The sequence below is a fragment of the Phodopus roborovskii genome, unplaced genomic scaffold, assembly GCF_943737965.1.
Source record: "Phodopus roborovskii unplaced genomic scaffold, PHOROB, whole genome shotgun sequence".
NCBI lineage: Eukaryota > Metazoa > Chordata > Mammalia > Rodentia > Cricetidae > Phodopus > Phodopus roborovskii.
Window position 1 is genome coordinate 2,197,094 of NW_026125575.1, and position 17,982 is coordinate 2,215,075.

The 17,982-nt window shown below is 48.8% G+C and overlaps 1 protein-coding gene across 1 annotated transcript in view; it reads right to left on the reverse strand.

Annotated features, from left to right (window-relative positions):
* Positions 1 to 6,008: 6,008 nt before the first annotated feature.
* Ptprn2 (protein tyrosine phosphatase receptor type N2) overlaps positions 6,009 to 17,982 on the reverse strand; it is a 629,714-nt gene continuing 617,740 nt past the window's right edge. Inside the window, exons 22-23 of the mRNA XM_051177829.1 lie at positions 13,580 to 13,653; positions 6,009 to 6,181 (exon numbers count right to left, since the gene is read on the reverse strand). Coding sequence (XP_051033786.1) covers positions 6,110 to 6,181; positions 13,580 to 13,653 — 146 coding nt within the window. The 3' untranslated portion in view covers positions 6,009 to 6,109. The remainder of the gene's footprint in view (positions 6,182 to 13,579; positions 13,654 to 17,982) is intronic.

Consider the following 17,982-nt stretch of genomic DNA (forward strand, 5'->3'; position numbering starts at 1 on the left):
TAATGGTGGCCACACCCCTTGGGCGTGGCCTCAGGCTGCTCGAAGCAGTAAAAGAGAAGTTTGAGGCATGGCTTTCCTTGGCGATTCCTTTCTGGTGGGTCAGCCTATCCAGTAGGAAGGGCTTCTACTTCCATCTGCCTGAGGCCACGCCTAACGGGTGTGTGGCCACCATTACAAGTTCACCTCAAGACCAAACATGCTCCTATTGTTAAAGGATCCTGAATGGTCCGCCAGATAAACTCAGATAGGATAAGCATTCCCAGCAGAGCAACAGATTTCAAAATTAATATACAAATCTTAGTAAATCTCCTGTGAAGTAATAATAAATGTGCCAAGAAATAAATCAGGAAAAATTGAAATTCATGTCGCTTTAAAAAAAAAAACAATCCAAAATATTCCTAGGGATAAACCAGTAACTAAGGACAGGAAATACTTGCATAATGAAAACTTAAAAACATTTGAGAAACAAATTGAAGATGCCGGAAGATGTAACGACCCACACGACCCACCTTTGCTCGTGGATAAACAGAATATATACTGTGATGACGGCTAAATTACTAAAAGCAACCTACAGATGCAAAATAATTCCCACGAAAGCATACCCTCCTTCACAGAACTAGAAAAACCACACCGAAGTTTCACATGAAAGCACCCAATACCCACAATAGCCAAAGCAATGCCAAGAACCACCTGGTTGAAGTTTCTCAAAGTGTGATTGAAATGATGGAGGGCTGGGGAGAAACTGTGCCGCTCTGGGATGCTTGCTGCTCCCCCCAGAGGGTCAGGGCTCAGTTTTCAGCGCACACGTAAGGGAGCTCACACATGCCTCCACACATGTTAAAAAAAGAAAGAAAGAAAGGAAGGAAGGAAGGAAGGAAGGAAGGAAGGAAGGAAGAAAGAAAGAAAGAAAGAAAACATACTGCAGAGCCATAGCAACAAAACCAGCACGGTGCAGGCACAAAGGCAGGGGCAGACAAGTGGAACGGAATGGAGGAGCCAGAGATGAGCTTACAATCCATAAACACCTCATTTTCCACAGAGGAGAAACCCAGTCTCTTCAAAAGATGGAAACCACTGGGAAACAAACCACTAGGAAACTGGATTCCCCAGGGAGACTCAAACTAGATGCATAGCTCTCACCCTGCAGGAAATCAACTCCAAATGGACCAACCCTTTACACTTTGAGGCTTCCAGTTCCAGACATAAGCACAGGCAAAGACAGACTTCAACGACATGGGAAATAACCCCAATGTTTGCAAATCGGGATCGTGGGAAACTGAAAAGCTTTCTGTCCATCAAAGGAAACTGTTGGCAGAATAGAGCGATAGATAGCTCACAGAAAGGAAGATCTTGGACAACAATGTATCTGACAGGGAATTAATATCCAGATTCTAGAATGACCTAAAAAAATATTACATACTCACAAACCCAAGCAGAGAGTTCTCAAAAGAAATGCAAAAATAGTCAAAATCTAGCTGTCAGGGAAATGCCTGCTAAAATGGTGTGACTTCTTTCCCACCCAGTCGGGGAGGGGGTTGCAGAGATGGCTCAGGTGGGCATCATAAGAGCAGTCTCTTACAGAGGACTGGGCTTCCATTCCCAGCACCCACAACGTGCCTTGTGATTGCCTATAAATTCGGTTCCAAGGGATCTGATGCCATCTTGTGGCCTCCGTGGGCTCCTGCATGCATACGGGGCACAGACTCATGAAGGCAAAGGCACAGATTCATTAAATAAATGTATCTTTTAAAATGGAAACCAAATGCTGGCGAAGCTGGAGGGAGAAGAACCCTTATATACTGGTGCTGGGACTATAAACCAGTGTAGCAAACATGGAAGGAATCTCCTAAAAATAGGAGAACTACCTTAATATCCAGCTACCTCACCCCTGGGCACTTACCTGAAGGACCTTAAGTCAGCGTGGCAAATGCTGCATGTTTTTACAACAGCTATGACACTATCCAGCCTAGACAGCCAAGCAATAGAAATGCATTACATGTACTCAATGGCTGTTTTGTAAGGAGTAGGTTTTTCCGCCCGCCGCTGGTCTTGTCCCGCCGGCCGCGCCAGTCTCAAATAACACACAGAGACTGTATTAGATATAATTCTGTTGGCCAGTTACTTGTTTCTTATCAGCTAGCTCTGTCTTAAGTATTATCCCATTTCTGTTAATCTATATTTCCACGTGGTCTCATCTTACCGGAGAGCTGGCTGGCATCCTGCTCTCTCCAGACTCTCCATCTTGACTCCTCCCTACTACTTCCTCTTTCCTCCTTGTCTCCTAGTTCTGCCTCTCTTGATTTGCTATTGGCCAACAGTGCTTTATTCATTAACCAGTATGAGAAACATATTTACAGAATGACATCTCCCATCAGTGTTTTATTCTGCCTTAACACATTTATGCAGTTTTCAGAAACACAAATAGAACAGGAGATCATGCTAAGCAAATAAAACAGAATCAGAGACAATGCATTTTCTCTCATATGCGGGGTGTGGGTGTGCGTTACTTTTAAAAATGACTTATTATTCTTAGTGCAGAAAAGGAAGCTAGGAAGCCCTGTCCCAGCCATGTCTGTCCCCATCACTGGAGCTGGAGCTATGCTGAAGTGCCTTCCTCAGACACAGCTGGCATCGCTGATGTGGACAGGGACAAAAGGACCAGTCTCGGTGAGGCAGAGATTGGACAGGAGCAGGAGCTTTGAGCAGAGCATAGCAGGACCCAACCAGGCGAGGTCTGCAGGCCTCAGTGATTTTCTCAGTAACTTCATTAAAAAAAAAACTTTTATTGATTCTTTGTATATTTCACAGCAAGCACTCCTATCCCACTCATCCTCCTGGCCCCTTGCATCTGCTCTCTGCCTTTGCAATGTCCACCCCAAAACAAAACCACACTTAAAAGAAAAACCGAAAATCAAACCAAACAGACAAATGAGAGAGGAGAGAGAGGGAGGGAGGGAGAGAGAGAGAGAGAGGGAGAGAGGGAGAGAGGGAGAGAGGGAGAGAGGGAGAGAGGGAGAGAGAGGAAAGGGAGAGAGAGGGAGAGAGAGACAGAGAGAGAGAGAGGGAGAGAGGGAGAGAGAGAGAGGGGGAGAGAGGAGAGAGAGACAGACAGAGAGAGAGAGAGAGGGAGAGAGGGAGGAATCTTGTCACGGAAGCTGTAGTGCTCCCAATTAAAGCACACAGTTTGCTCTTTAGTTAGCTCATCTTGCAAGCGTTCTTTGCCACAAGTTGTAGGACACGCTTGAGGCCTCTGTCCTCTGCTGCACCACCAATAACAGGCTTTCACCTGGGCGCCTCTTGGATATCCTGTTGTTGTCCTGTGTCATGGAGATCCTGCTGTTTTGGATCTGTAGGTTTGTCCCCTTCACATGCAGATGAGGTGTTGGAGTGGGCCAACTCATAGCTCTGGTTCTGGGCCTGGGTGGTACCTGGGTTGGTCTGTACAGCAGCTCTCCCTCATCCTCACTACCCAGGTGACCTCTCCAGCACTGCCTCAGTTTACCCAATGCAGCCTGCAGCAAGGGGGCAGGGCCAGTTCTCCTGCTCTTGGGACCTCAGATCTGGGTCACCCACACTCACAACACCATGGCCAACTCTACTGTTTTGCCCAGGGGAGGTGCAGGGCCCTCTCTCCTGATTACTGTAGGGGTCTATGATGGGGGTGGGGTGTTTTTTGCTCTCATGCTCTCATGGCTGGCTTACCTGTGTCCCTGGCAATGGTGTCAGCTCTAGTGTGCTGCCCAGGGGAGGTGCATGCCTGTGGTGAGGGATGGGACCATCTTTCCTGAGCGGGATCAGCTCTCCTTCTGCAGTATGCAGGACCAGCCATCCCAGGGCCAGTGAAGGGCAGGGCTGGCTCAGCATGGTTCCAGAGACACCCCTGTGCTAACACAGACCATGGACATCATCACAGACCCTAGCTGCAGTAGGACCATGGACCCAGGCTTGGACTTTGGCAGAACCCTATGTTATATCTTCATGACCCCAGACGGTAGCACTGCAGTATGACCCCTGCAGCAGCATGGTCCTCAGACACCAACAGGCTCTTAGGTGGCTGACCAGACCCAGGTCATCTGCTCAACCCTTGGTGGTAACAGCAGCTCTGGACATCAACTCAGACCCTGGCTGCTGCAAGGCCACAGATCCAGACACGGCCCTTGGGGGCAGCACTGGCCTAAATGACACCATGGTCCTTGAACATGGACACAGGTTGCAGCCCAACCCCCCCCAGGCATCTGTATGGTCTTTGGTGGCAACATAGACCACAGACATCGATACAGACTCCTGCTGTGATAGGACCATGGACCCAGACATGGTCCTAAGCAGCAATCCAGACCTGGATGTCACCATGGTCCCAGGTGGCAGTCCGGTTCAGTCTGATCCGCATGACCCCTGTGGCATCATGTCCTTCAGACACCAGCATGCCCAAGGTGGTGGCCCGGATCCCTGGCCAAGGACATCAACACAGTTGCTCAGTGACTTTTAAGGAGTGAAACCTGAGTGACACAGAACCCTGGGTATATATCTGGCGTAGAAGATATGTCAGTGGTGTACCTTGGCCTCCCTAGAAGGGGCCACAGTTGGATTTACATCCTCAGGAAGTGAAAGGCGACCATGGGACAAAACTGCCCTCGCTTTCTCAAATGAAGACCATCAAGTGTGAAATCAGAAGGTTTAATATGACACAATCAAATATATCTGTATATCACACTGAAGATTTCCTTTAAACATAAGAAGTTACAATTAGGTATATGCTTCCTATATTCAGATAAATTCATTTCTATTAATGATTATTTAGATTTCAGATTGGGGGCGGGGATGACTTGGAAGAGAAATGTCAGAGATGTTAGGCAGGTATACAATACAACTAGAGACACAACAACACCATGGCATCGCTTACCAGCTAGGCACCCACTTCTACCGCAACTTGAAACGCCCAGGCTCGGGGGCTGGGGTGGGGGTAAGCAATAGGGACACAGGAGATAGGCCTTCTCATACTCAACCCTACAAACTGGGGCTTGTAGCAGGGCCCTCTACCTCTCTGGGTACCAGCGCCTTGCACTTACGCAAGTGGCTTCTTTCCTTGGTGTGGGGAGGTGGTGGTAAGCTGGATACCCAAATGGTTTGGCCATTTGGATCATCTTGTGGGCAAGCATTTCATTAAGTCATCTGGGAGGCTAGAGGAAGCAGAGTCAAAGGAGGGCTTTTCAGCCTTCTTCCCAGGGAAGGAGCATCGAGGACTTTCTCTGATGCTGGTAACATTGGGGTGCTTCCCTGGTGATCAGGGAAGGAGCACTTACTCCTGGGGACCCTTGGAGCTTGCTGAATGACATCCTCGTTCTGGTTCTGTAACTTCAAGAGGAGCACGCCTGTTCTTGTAAATGCAGGAACCACAATCTTAATATTAGAAATGCATTTCAGGGCTAGGCTCTTCTATGACTTTGCAAGGGTGCAAGGATGAGGCTATCACCCACCCGGGTGCCCGCGTTTGGAGCAGGTACAGTGCCTACACTCCAGGAGGGGTAAGGTGTCTTCCCTTGGGAGGCCTTTCTTTTGTGGCCTTGGGACCCACAAGGGGTGGGCATGATAAGTCCATTGCTAGAGGTATGGGTAGAAGGACATCAGGAGTGGGCAGAACGATGTGACGATGCATTTGTCCTACGCCCCAGGAATGCAGGACACTGATCTCTTTCCCAGGTATCTCTCCTGATGACGAGATTGTCTTACAGGCAAATGTCAAATGTGTTTCTACACTTGGTGTTTCCGAACGGGGGTCTCGCTGGCTCTATCCTGGTCCATCCACCCCTTCTCCGGCAAATTACAGACGTAAGCACACTCCCATGGAGGCCGAGGTGGATTTCTAGTTACTGTGTCATTGATGCGACAGTGTTAAAGTGTGCTTTAGGCCACGAGCCGAGTCTCTCCTCCCTTCTTAACTGGGTGTGTCCACACATCGCTATTAGGTTAAACAGAAGTACACATGACTAGCCACCTGCACTAAGTATGGACTCTGAAGGACCCTGTTACTACACAGGAGATGCAGAAGTGACATCTGGTTATGGTCCTAGTAGCACTCATGGTGGGGTCCCGCCAGCTCCAGCTTCGGTGCCTACTGGGGAAGGGCCTTCAGGATGGCATTCACCTCCTCAGCCACAGCTGTTAGTGCAAACTCAAACTGCTCCTGGGGAAGAGACAAGTGGGAAGGGGCAATGAGCGAGAGAAGTTGTCTTCCCACCCCACTGTAAGCTCCGAAGAACCTGTTTAGGGAACAAATTGGTCAGGAGGAGGGCTCTTCTGTTGTAGACTTAGGTTGTGTCCCTTGGATTTGGGGCCTGCAAAATCTTGTTCCCATTGCTGGAAGGCACTTCCATAGCCACAGCGGGGACAAGAGTCAACAGGCAAGGCTCTACATGCCCTGTCTTTGCAATTTGTCACCACATCCAAGGGCCTCAGTAGATGGGGTGGGGGTGGATGCAGATGCCAGCTGGCCATGGCTGCCACAGCATCCACAAGCAAAGTGATGCTGAAGCAGGAAGCCACTACTGCCTCTGGAATGAACAGGCTATGTCCAACCTAACTTCCTCAGGGAACCTTCTGCCATCCATGGACCTCTGAAGACACTGACTCCCACACCCACTCACAAATGGAGAGGGACATGGCCCATCTAGCTAATGAGCATCCATGTGGTGAGGACTATTTTCTCTGCTCAGGACAATGGCTGAGGAGGGGGGGAGGAAGGGAGAGAGAGAGGGGGAGGGAGAGAGAGAGAGAAACAGAGAGAGAGAGAGAGAGAGAGAGAGTTGGGTGGCTGGGCCATCTTCTTTCTTGGCCTCTACAAAGCTCTTGCAGACTCTGAGGTTCAGAGCTCTGGTGGCATTGGGCATTGGCTGACAGCACTGAGGAGTCACGGACATCATAATTTGTGCCTGCTGTTCCCTAGGTAACAGTCATGGATTGTGAGTGTACAGACTCATTTAGGTGGCATCACCCCTGGGCATCTGGCACCAGCCCCTACCTCTCCATGATATTACACATTTAGACCTTTGGTGGCCTGTGGCTATGTCTGGTTCCGGCACCTGCTCTGCTATGGTGTTACCACACACACGGACCCTCAGTGGCCTATGGTAACTTTTTTATTTTGAGACGGGGTTTTGCCTTGAACTTCAGATCTTCTCGACGCTTGTCTGCCAAACACTAGGCTCACTGGCATGTACCCATGACCCATGGGTGTGCTCACAACTGGAGTGGCATCACCTGACCCCAGGGGTTGGGGTCCAGAAAGGAAGTACATTTGCAATAGGAATCTAAATTCAGCAAATGTCCCCCAAACAAACAAACAAAACTGTGGAAGCTGCAGTTAGGGAATAAAAGGCATGATGGATGATGAGTTGCCAGAGCAGGAGAGACCAAGTGTCGCCTGGTGTCGGCTGCGCACACAGCAGCAGCATGGCTATAGAAAGAGTTATTATGAGCAAAGGAGTAGTTCTTAAAGCAGCTAAAAGTCTGGTTTGTAGAAAGCCGATCTTATGGTCCCTTCCAGTTCATCCCCACACCTGGAGAAGCTCCGGTTGGAGCAGGTGTTATTGCATGCCGTTGCTGGGTAGGGGGAAATACCCCTCACCTGTGTGGGCTAGATGAGCTGCTCCCGAAGGAGAGAGCAACCTGGTTGAATGGCCACACCCTTGAATACCGTGTGTCTCTTGGACTGTGGTGGTCTAGAGGCTGCGGGGTAAGGGGATGTGTGCTCATCTGTACCTGTGCTTACATTTGAACCCTTCTGCTTGGGTGGTTGCTGTGACAACTGTCGTCCCTCATTTTAATGAGAGCTTCAGTGAAGTGTGATGCCAGTACCTACAACCCTGAGGTCTTCACACCCTTATGTGTGGGGGGTGCGTCTCCAGGAGATGCAGAAAGGGGACCTAAGACCCAGTGTCTTTCTGTGTCGATGCAGCCCTCTTCACAATGTCACACTAGCCTGTAGCTCCGAGGACAGAGCCAGGAGAAGTGTGAATGGCCATCGTGCGTATGAACTGGTGGGATGGGGACTGAGTCGGACAGACGGAGAAATAGTATCATAGCAAGAAACACAGACATAATGAGGAGAGACAGAGGGACGGAGAAGAGCAGAGATTCTTAGGAAGGGGAGGGATGGAAAGGGGCTATAGTGAGAGAACAAAGGGTAGGCAGACAGACAGACAGACAGACATGGGGGAGGGAGACAGGGAACTGACAAACTTCTGCAGTGGGTTGGGTCACTTCTGGCTATGACGCACATACGCCTGATGGGACAGACAGAACACACTTGAGGCCAGTGCCCTTTTTCTAGAGACCCGGGATCTGCACCTGGCATTTCTGATGAGCAGGCAGACAGGTGTTGGAAGGGTTGAGTTGTGCACCAGAAGCCAAAATGGAATCATGTTAGCATGCAGGGCTGAGATGATAAGGGTGAGCGGACACTGAGCACCATGTCCTCACATGCATGCACAAATATCATACGGTGAGTAAACACTGGGCACCATGAGCTCACATGCATGCACACATGTCATACGGTGAGTAAACACTGGGCACCATGTCCTCACATGCATGCTCACGTATCATATGATGAGTGGACACTGATCACCATGTCCTCACACGCATGCACACGTATCATACGGTGAATGGACACTGGGCACCATGAACTCACATGCATGCACACATATCATACGGTGAGTAAACACTGGGCACCATGTCCTCACATGCATGCACACGTATCATATGATGAGTGGATACTGATCAACATGTCCTCACACGCATGCACACATATTCATACACTCACATTCACATCTATACCTGCATACACTCACGTCCTTAAGGATACATGAACACCATGCTCACATAGATTCACACTTACCCACACTCACACACTCATTCACTCTCCCCACACACATTTCACACACCCAAGTACTCACATCCCCGACTCACACCCCACCACACTTATTCACCCTCATACTCACTCATGCAAGCCCTTAATAACCGACTCACACACATTCCCGCACACACACTCACTCCTGCATCCACACGTATTCATGCACAAGCCTCACTATCACACACATGCACAGTGGGGCGTTCACTGAGTACTCACTCGCACGCTTTCATGAATACCCCCAGGTGTGTGTGCCCATCTTGGTGAACACAGCGTGCCAAGTTCTGGGTTGTAAGATAGGCTAGCCACTTTTTTTTTTCTTTCTAGAACTGATACATGTAAAGGAGGAAATGTGACAGGCTAGGGTCGCGGTGGCACCTGCCTGCAACCCTAGCACCCAGGAGACTGAGGCAGGAGGATCATGAACTCAAGCGGAGCCTAGGCTACGTCTGGAAATCACGAGACCACTTATTAGATGAAATGAGACAGTCTCACAGGAAGAAGTATTACATGCTTTTGTTCATAGCAGGAGGGGAAAAATAAAACCAAAGCAGGATGTAAAAATAAAAAGGAGATGATTAAGGCTGTGGAAGGGAAGAGGAGGAGGGCGGGGTGAACATGACGGAAGCACTTCGGTGTACAGGATCAATCCCAAAGAAATCTTCCTTTCACACAGTTACCCTACACCAAAAACAAAAACAAACAAACAAAGAAACAAAATTCAACCAAACCCACAGGAAGGAAAGGGTTGAAGCCTTTAGTTACTATGGCAACTGGCGGTGACCCTGGGGAGGGGAGGCTGTGTCCATAACAGACACAGCTGAGGTAAGGACTGGGCTGAGCCCCGCCCCGCCCGGGTTCAGTGTGTGCAGTCACCTTCTGGATCGACTCCTTTTGTGCCTAGCAGAACTGGGAACTGGGACTGGCTGCCCTAGGTTCGAATTCACGGTCAAAGGGGGCCCCTCTTGTCTTAATCCTGGCTACACCCCCCAGAGGTGGCCAGGCCTTTGTGTGTCAGGGTGCCTCATCTGTCTGTGGCGCTCGGGGAGGCATCCATTAGCTGTTTTCTGTGTGTGTGAGACTGTCCTACGTTCCAGGGAGAAAAGCTATTACCCTTCAACTCACTTTAACAAAGAGAACGTGTCCTCAGGAGTCCCTGGCCCATCCAGGCTCATGACCAGTGTCAATCAATGGTCCTTACCGTGCCTCAGGTCCAAATGGTGGACCCGATCAAGTACCTTCATGTGAATCGAATACCCGTGACCTGCTTTCAGCCTGTGTGAGGGGTGTTAGACAGTTTGGCGCTGTTTGGCCCTGGTTAAAGTTTTCTGGTTTGTGTGTGTGTGTGTGTGTGTGTGTGTGTGTGTGTATGTGTGTGAAACTAAAATTCAGAGAAAAGCTCAGTGTCATGAAGAGAATCTGGGGAGACCACCATAAATGTGGAGGGACGGTGACGTTTGTGTTGCCACGGACATGGGAGCAGGTTTCCATCTCTGAACATCCAGCCTAAGGGCGGGGACAAATCCTGTGTCACCATCCACCAGAGAGTGGGCCGCATGGGAAGACTTGGTCCCTGAGTCTTGTGTCACCCTGTGAGGTGGCCATGGGGATGGGGCACAGGGATTTAGAGTTATTTGCTGCACATACCGGGTGGACTTGTATAGTAATAATCAGTATAATTATTAATACTATAATAATGGGTATGGTGGTAGCCACTGCCCCACAGCACTGAAGCTTGGGCTGCTGCAGGGGCCCAAATGGCTTTTTTTCTGTGGTGTGTCAGGAATTTCCTCCACTTCTGGCATATGCTTGCCCTTGGATTGGTGCAAATCCCTCATAAAACCAGCTGACGTTGTTTTGGGGACTCTGAGCTGTGTGATGGGGAAGGAATCCGTAAGGTTCGCAGCGACACCGACTTAAGAGCCTGGCTGGTACTTCCAGTGGGCTCCCCAAAGCAGAAAATGAGGCCCGGGAGCAGACAGGATTCAGTCTGTATTTCTGGGTTCAAGTGTCCCTGACTTCCGTACCATTACCAGCCTCCCCTCTGTTCTGAGCTTCCTGCCACCCAGCCCAGCATGACCTCTCACAGCTGGGTGGCCTATGGGTCACTTGTCACTAACAGCCACCTTCCTGGTAGCCTCACATCTGTAGACAGTGACAGACAGACACAAGGCTCCAGGACACTGAGGTCTTTTCCACAGGACCCCGAGCAGTGGGGGGGGGGGAATGTTTGCTCAGCAGTGGGGAGACCTGCACACACACACACACACACACACACACACACACACACACGCATGCACACACACATACACACAGACACACACGCACAGACACACATGCATACGTGCACACAAACACACACACATGCACACGCACACACACACACACAGACACACACGCACACAGACACACGGCACATGCACACAGTAGTGGCAGGCAACCAGGGCTTAGTGTTCTGGGAGGAAACCTATCTCCCCATGGTCCTGCCTGCCATGTCCATCTGTATGGATGACCAAAGGACATCTGAGAAACTTGGCCAACAGATACTTTATGGATTACTAGCTTATCGTAGTCCATTCCTAAAAGAGGTTATGGGTAGGCACAGGTGTGGGTGTGGTCTGCTCAGTCTAGTGGTCTAATGGTAACCCCTGGTTTTAATTATTGTATTGTGGTTACACAAGGTATGGACATTGGTGGGAGCTGTGTGTGTGTCTGTGTGTGTGTGTGTGTAGGTTATCTGTAAACATTCTGTAATTGCTTTAAAAAAGATTCAATCGTGTGTGTGTGTGTAAATATATGTGCACATTTACGTGTGAGTGTTCACAAAAGCCAGAAGAAGGAGCTGGGCTCTCTTGAGCTGGCAGTTACGGCTGCCTAACATGGGTTTTGGGAATCAGCCAAACCCAGGTCCTCCGTAAGAGCAGCGAGAGCTCATAACTACTGAGTTCTCTCCAGCCCCATTGTTTTTTCAAGTCTAAACTAAGTTCAAACTTCCAGGGAAAGACAAAATGTAGTTTACAAAGTTCATTCACAATAATATCCCGTCTGTCTCTCACAAGGGAAAATAGAGACAGACAGCACAGATCCCGCCAGAGTCCACATCCAGGCAGGAAGGACCTGGCAGTTGAGGCTTCCACTGGAGGGCTCAGTGCTCTCCTGCTTACCACACCTCTGTGACCTCATAAGGGTCAGGTTGATCTTGCTTGGGTGCGAGGAGACCCAACCAGACAACGCAGGGAAGGATTTTTAAGAGATAACATCCCAGTCAAAACATAATTGGCCCAGAATTGTCAGACTCTGCATCTTTCTTGCAGAGAATGTGGTGCCCAGTGTCTCAGCATCTGAGTAGAAAGCGGGTTAACTACCAAGTGTTACAGAGGGATCAAGTAGACTTGCATCAGGAGTCAGGGACCCCCAGATTGTAGCACCAGGGAGGACTGGCCAGCCTGAACTCACAGGGGTGCCCATAAGCAGAAAGACTTTTTCCTCTAGTCCTAAGGACAGACCCCCCCTCAAAACAAAAACAAACAAATAAACAAACCTGGCCCTGGAGCCTTGCTCCTGTAGCCCAAGTAAGAGTTTTAATCATCTATTTGTTTTTACTTTATGTACATTGGTGTTTTGCTTGCATGTGAGGCTGCTGGATACCCTGGAATTACAGTTGTGTGCTGCCATGTGGGTGCTGGGAATTGAACCTGGGTCCTCTGGAAGAGCTGCCAGTGCTTTTTAATGTCCGAGCCATCTCTCCAGCTCCCACCTCCTTTAAGTAAGAGGTCTCTCTCTCTCTCTCTCTCTCTCTCTCTCTCTCTCTCTCACACACACACACACACACACACCTTGAGATACTCTTGAGTTGCAGAAGTAAGTAATTTCATAAGTTCAACACTTCACACGTATGTGGGTGACAGTGGCCTCTGGGGTCTGGAACACACCATCAGTGAGGATAGTCTGTGTAGCCTGTGATACATCAATATCTATCTTTGGGACAGTCTGTGAGGGCTTTGCTGTTGGAGGCAGACACTTTCTTTTTGGAATGTCTAGACCATGGGAGGTTGCATCAGCCACACATGACTAGTTCTGTGAGCTTGAAAAGAGGGCTTTTTGTTTTCAGCCATGCTGTGGTAAGGCTGAGTTATTTTTCAGACCTCGATGGTCCGGTGGGTACCCTCCCCATTCCGGTGATCACTACAAGGCACGCCGGTGGTTGAGGGTGCCGGGGATGAAGGTGCTCCTCCAGATAGTTTCTAGGGTTTGTAGTTGATTATATAAAGATGTAGTTCTTGATGGGAGATGCTGCCCAGTAGTAGAATATGCCTGTCTAGCATGTATGAAACCCCAAGTTCTATCCTCAGTCCATACACCTTCTGACATGTACAATGCCCTCACCCCCCAAACCTGGTAGAGAGTAAGAGACTGGGTTTCAACTGGTTGGGTCTAACTGAATCTTAGATGTTGAATGCTTCGAGTGACTCCCGGAATAGCAACAGACTGAACCTCTTGGGAGCAGCCCCTGTGTCTTTGCCTACTGGGGACTAGCTTGGATGATGCCCACCCGGACCAGAGCTATTGTGTGTGGCTTATGTAAGTCCAGCTTCATCCCCTCCTCTGCTCTCAGGAAAATCACGCACAGAGGCACCTTTAATACATTTAAAGTCCTGGAGGATTGATTGACAGTACCTTTGTCTGGACCATGCCTGGTCTCTGGTCCCTCAAGTGCTCCAGGGTCGCTGCGATATCAATCTCTTTAGCACCTGCAACAAATCACAAATTGGGCTGAGCTCAGTGCACAAGATAATCCACACTGCATCTGCCAATCTCCTGCTATCGGGCTCCCTTTGGGCGAAGAGGCCAATTGAAAATTATTACACTCATCCTTCAGAAGCTTGGCAGGCAGCTGCAATTCCAGTGTTCATATAGAAAAATAAGGCTGGGCGGCAGCTTTCATTAGCATTAATTCAAGAATGCTGGGCTGAAAAATTGTTATAAGATGCCTGCATAGATACTCACAGGCAGCCAGAGCTTTATTTTGTGTGTGTGTGTGTGTGTGTGTGTGTGTGTGTGTGAGGAGAGAGAGATAGAGAGAGACCTTAAAGGATACACTAAATCACAGGTAAAAGCACACACACACTTCAATCTTGATTGCCTAAGATTACCTTCTCTTTAAAACATGAAAGGTTAAACTGATCTGTTATGGCTCAGTACGGGCTTTCAAACGTACAATCCCCTGCCTCCTAAAACCAAGAGCCCTAGATCTGAAGAAAAGGAAAGGAAAGAATGCACCCATGCACACTGCATTCATGGTAGGTGGTCCTGTGGAGAACTGCCCCCTCCTTAAGGAAGCACCCATCAAGGTGACTATGGCTGCCCTTAAACAGGCTTTGCGGTGTGACTCTTACCTCACTGGTTTAATTTGCGCTCTCGTGTTTATTTTGTCGTCCTTTATTGCCGAGCTTCTCCTCTTTTTAAAAACAGGCTTCTTTTTATGTACCAGCGCTTTGCTTGCGTGTATGCGTGTGTGCCCTGGGTGTACCTGCCTGGTGTTCACGGATGCTGGAGGAGCACTGGGTCTCTTGGAACCAGGTTATACAGATGAGCAGAGTCTCCATGTGGGTGTTAGGAATAAATACCTCTGACTACCGAGTCTCCCCCACCCCCACCTCCTAGCAGCCAGCTTCTTATATTATGACACTGGTTGGTGTAGCTCCCTGTAGTTTGAGAGAAATTTGGCGACGATGATAAAAGGTTTCAGGATGAGTAACAATCAAAACTGAACCCGAAGTTAAATGCCCAAGGTCTTGTGGGCATTTCTGACTGTGCCTGCCTGTGCTGTATTGCTCCTGTTAAATCTAAACACAGAACGTGTGTATGCTGCACATGCCACCATGTCACTCCACACAACAGAGAACTCCACCTGAAACACCTCGGCTCATGCTGGAGGCAGCTTTGTGTCATGAATCACAGGGTTTTCACTCCACAAGAGAAGCTTTGTGCTCTCACTTAATAGCGGGTTAATTACAGAAAACAAACAAAAAAAATTTAAAAATATTTCCCTGCAGTTGTCATTCCTCAGCATGGAGACCTCAAATACATATGCATTTGGATTGAATTATGCGAGAATGTTTAAATTTTCAAAGACGCTGTTTGAGTTGTTGACTTGACCGTCAAATATAATTGCTAAAGGAATCTGAGTTGGAATTAGGACAGCATTCCCAACAATTACTGATGCAATTATAAATAAACTTCTGTCCTTTTCTACTACAATTTTTTTTTTTATGAGAAGAGGCCATGTTCTTGGCCTTGGCAATCAAAGTATTGACCAATTCTGGAAGCGCCAAAGAAGCTCCATGCCCTGTAGCATCAAATATTCAGCCAAGAGTTATTTAATTATATAAAAATAAACACTGGCATGCAAATTTCCTTTAGTCTTTAACAGAGGATAAATTATACATTTACCAAAGAATTGTTTTGAAATAAATTTCTTTGTGATTTATTTTCCAGCAAATGTTTGATTGGTATACCGTTCTCATATGGCTACATGCCTGGGATTGTAGGAAAATTCCTCGGGCATAAAGGGGTCATGGACAGAAAGCTTTAAGATGCCTGCCGTGGGAGGTAGCGGCTGAGCCAGGCAGCAGCCTCCCTGAGACCCTGTTCCAGGTGTGTGGGGGAAAGGAAGCCAGAGTGCCCTGGGTGTCTGAGCAGGCACATAGTAGGTCAGGAACCACCAGCAGACCCCGAATAGGTCTAGCCCATAGAGGACCACATTGTTAGCAGAATATGGCAAAGTGGACCGGCAGGGGAGACTAGTCAGACCCAGCCGCCTGTCCAAGGTCAGAGTGGTTGGCTCCATGATGGAACCTGGACCCTGCTGAGTACAGGCTGTGGAGGAGTTCACAACTGGGGAAAGCTGTAGCATTTCCTGCCTCAAGTCATCAGCTCACCCACTGCCTCAGCCGCAGAGTTAGAAGCGATACTTTGAAACATTTATGGGAATTCTATTTCACCCTGTGTGTTTGCGCCTGTCCCAGGCACCTGAGCTGCCATTGGCGTTCCCTTGTAGCAGGCGGTGACCCACAGGCAGACCGATCGCCAGCTCTAGTGAACACAATCTCATCAGAATGGTCATGACTACTAAAGATACTTATTTTGAGGAAGGCCGTGGGACCACAGATATTGTTCTGTGTCATGTCATGAAGACAGTGTGTGGGCTCCAATTCAAGGTCACGGACCTTGTCTCCTAATCCTCTAGCTTGTCTGTGATGGGGATAAGCACAGGGCTGTGGGCTAGCCCTCCTGTATAACTCAAGGGCACAACAGATGCTGGCTGTCACCTCACAATGAAACCTGTACAGAGAGCTGAGTCTGACAAACTGTGCTCCCTGGCTCAAGGAGAAGAGTGATGGCTTTAGCTCTCACAGAGGCCCCTCAGCTCTGGCCCAGGAGCCTTGAAGTTGGGAGGCTCAGGCTCCACACAAATCATCTGCTTCTTGGTCTTTTCCTGGTGTGATAAAGGGTTCACCTGGGACATGGGCTTAAAAACGGCCTCCCTGAAACCGTCCTTTTAAAGAAACAGAAGGAAGCACCCCATCCTAGGAGCCCTAGTCCTGAAGGGCTGTCTGTCCTATGATAAACCAGGACAGAGCTCTGCACCTGGTCCTTTTAGAAGTCTGGCTAGGATATAGGGACCTCCCTGAGTCAGGCAAAGTGTGATCTGGGTGAAGAGGTGATATGTCCTTCCTGGGCAGTAATTCATGGGGACTGTCATTGCTGGTGACACATCATCATTGGTGAGATGCTTTGTTTGAAATCTTAGCGTTAGTCTAGGATGTTGTTTTGTACTTCGAGTTCTGAATAAAGGGTATGGGAAGACCCATGAGCCCGCCCCTAGACGAAGCACTTAGAATATCCAAATGTTCAAAGGCATTGGACATTTCGGGAATGCCAATGCATGGCAGTGAAGCCCAAATGGACGGAGGCAGGAGCTGCACAATGGGCAGGGACACAGTGGCGTCTGAAGAGAGGACCTATGAGCCTCAGCTTCTGATGGGGAACATCGGAGCATCGGAGGCCTAGGAAGGCACACACACACTTTTTTTGTACAAAAGCACGTGACTGCGTGACACCAGATATGGACTGAAGTAATTTTCTTGGAACGGACGGGGTTTTATTTACACTGTGGACGTCAGGGATTTATAGCACAAATGGAGGCCTCTGGGTGGGCCTTTGTCCTCAGTCGCATGTGTAGATGGGGTCTCCTTCTTGAATTTCCTTTCTACACTCCCATAGAAAAGTCCATCATTCCTGCTGGTGGCGGACTAGAAAGCATGACTAGCACAGGCCATGCATGATGGGTTGATCCCTTAGTGTCCACTGGGGTGCCACGGAGGCATTATTCCATAAGTAATAACTACTCTCACTTCCTAATTCACAGAGGAGCCATTGGTAGAGAAGTTTACATATGAGCTAAGTACATGGGCCTTTTTTCCCCCTTTAGATAAAAATATCACCCACTAGACAATAAACATTAAAAGCCCATTAGTATTAAAGTATTAAAACTATTTTTTACAATGGAAGAGTCAATTTGAAGCTAAAGCAAACTGAGCAGAAATGCCCCTGGTGTGTCTTTATAAGATTTGCTTTGAGCCTCTTTGTGTTTGGTGGAGGGTACAGCCGTGTGGCTCAGCTAACGTCATTAGCTCGCCTCTTTCCAAGTGACCAGAGTGAGGTGGGTTCCTGCAGTTATTCCTTAGTTGCCCCAGAAGCAAGCTTCACACCGTAAACTCGATGAGCGTGGATGGGTTCCCCTGCAGATGCTTTTACCCACAAGGCTCTGCACGCTGCAAAAGGTGCAGTGCCTTATTCCCCCCTTGAAACTAAAAAGACATCCTGTGTTAAGTATCCAAGACAGAAAGGCCTTCCTTTTGCAGGTATGAAATATTTCCTCTGGGGGCTAGAGAGATGGCTCAGTGGTTCAGAGCTCTAGCTGCTCTTCCCAAGGACCTGGGTTCGAGTCCCAGAACCAATATGACCTCTAACAATTGCCCATAACTCCAGATGCACAGGGAGTTCTGGACCCGGCT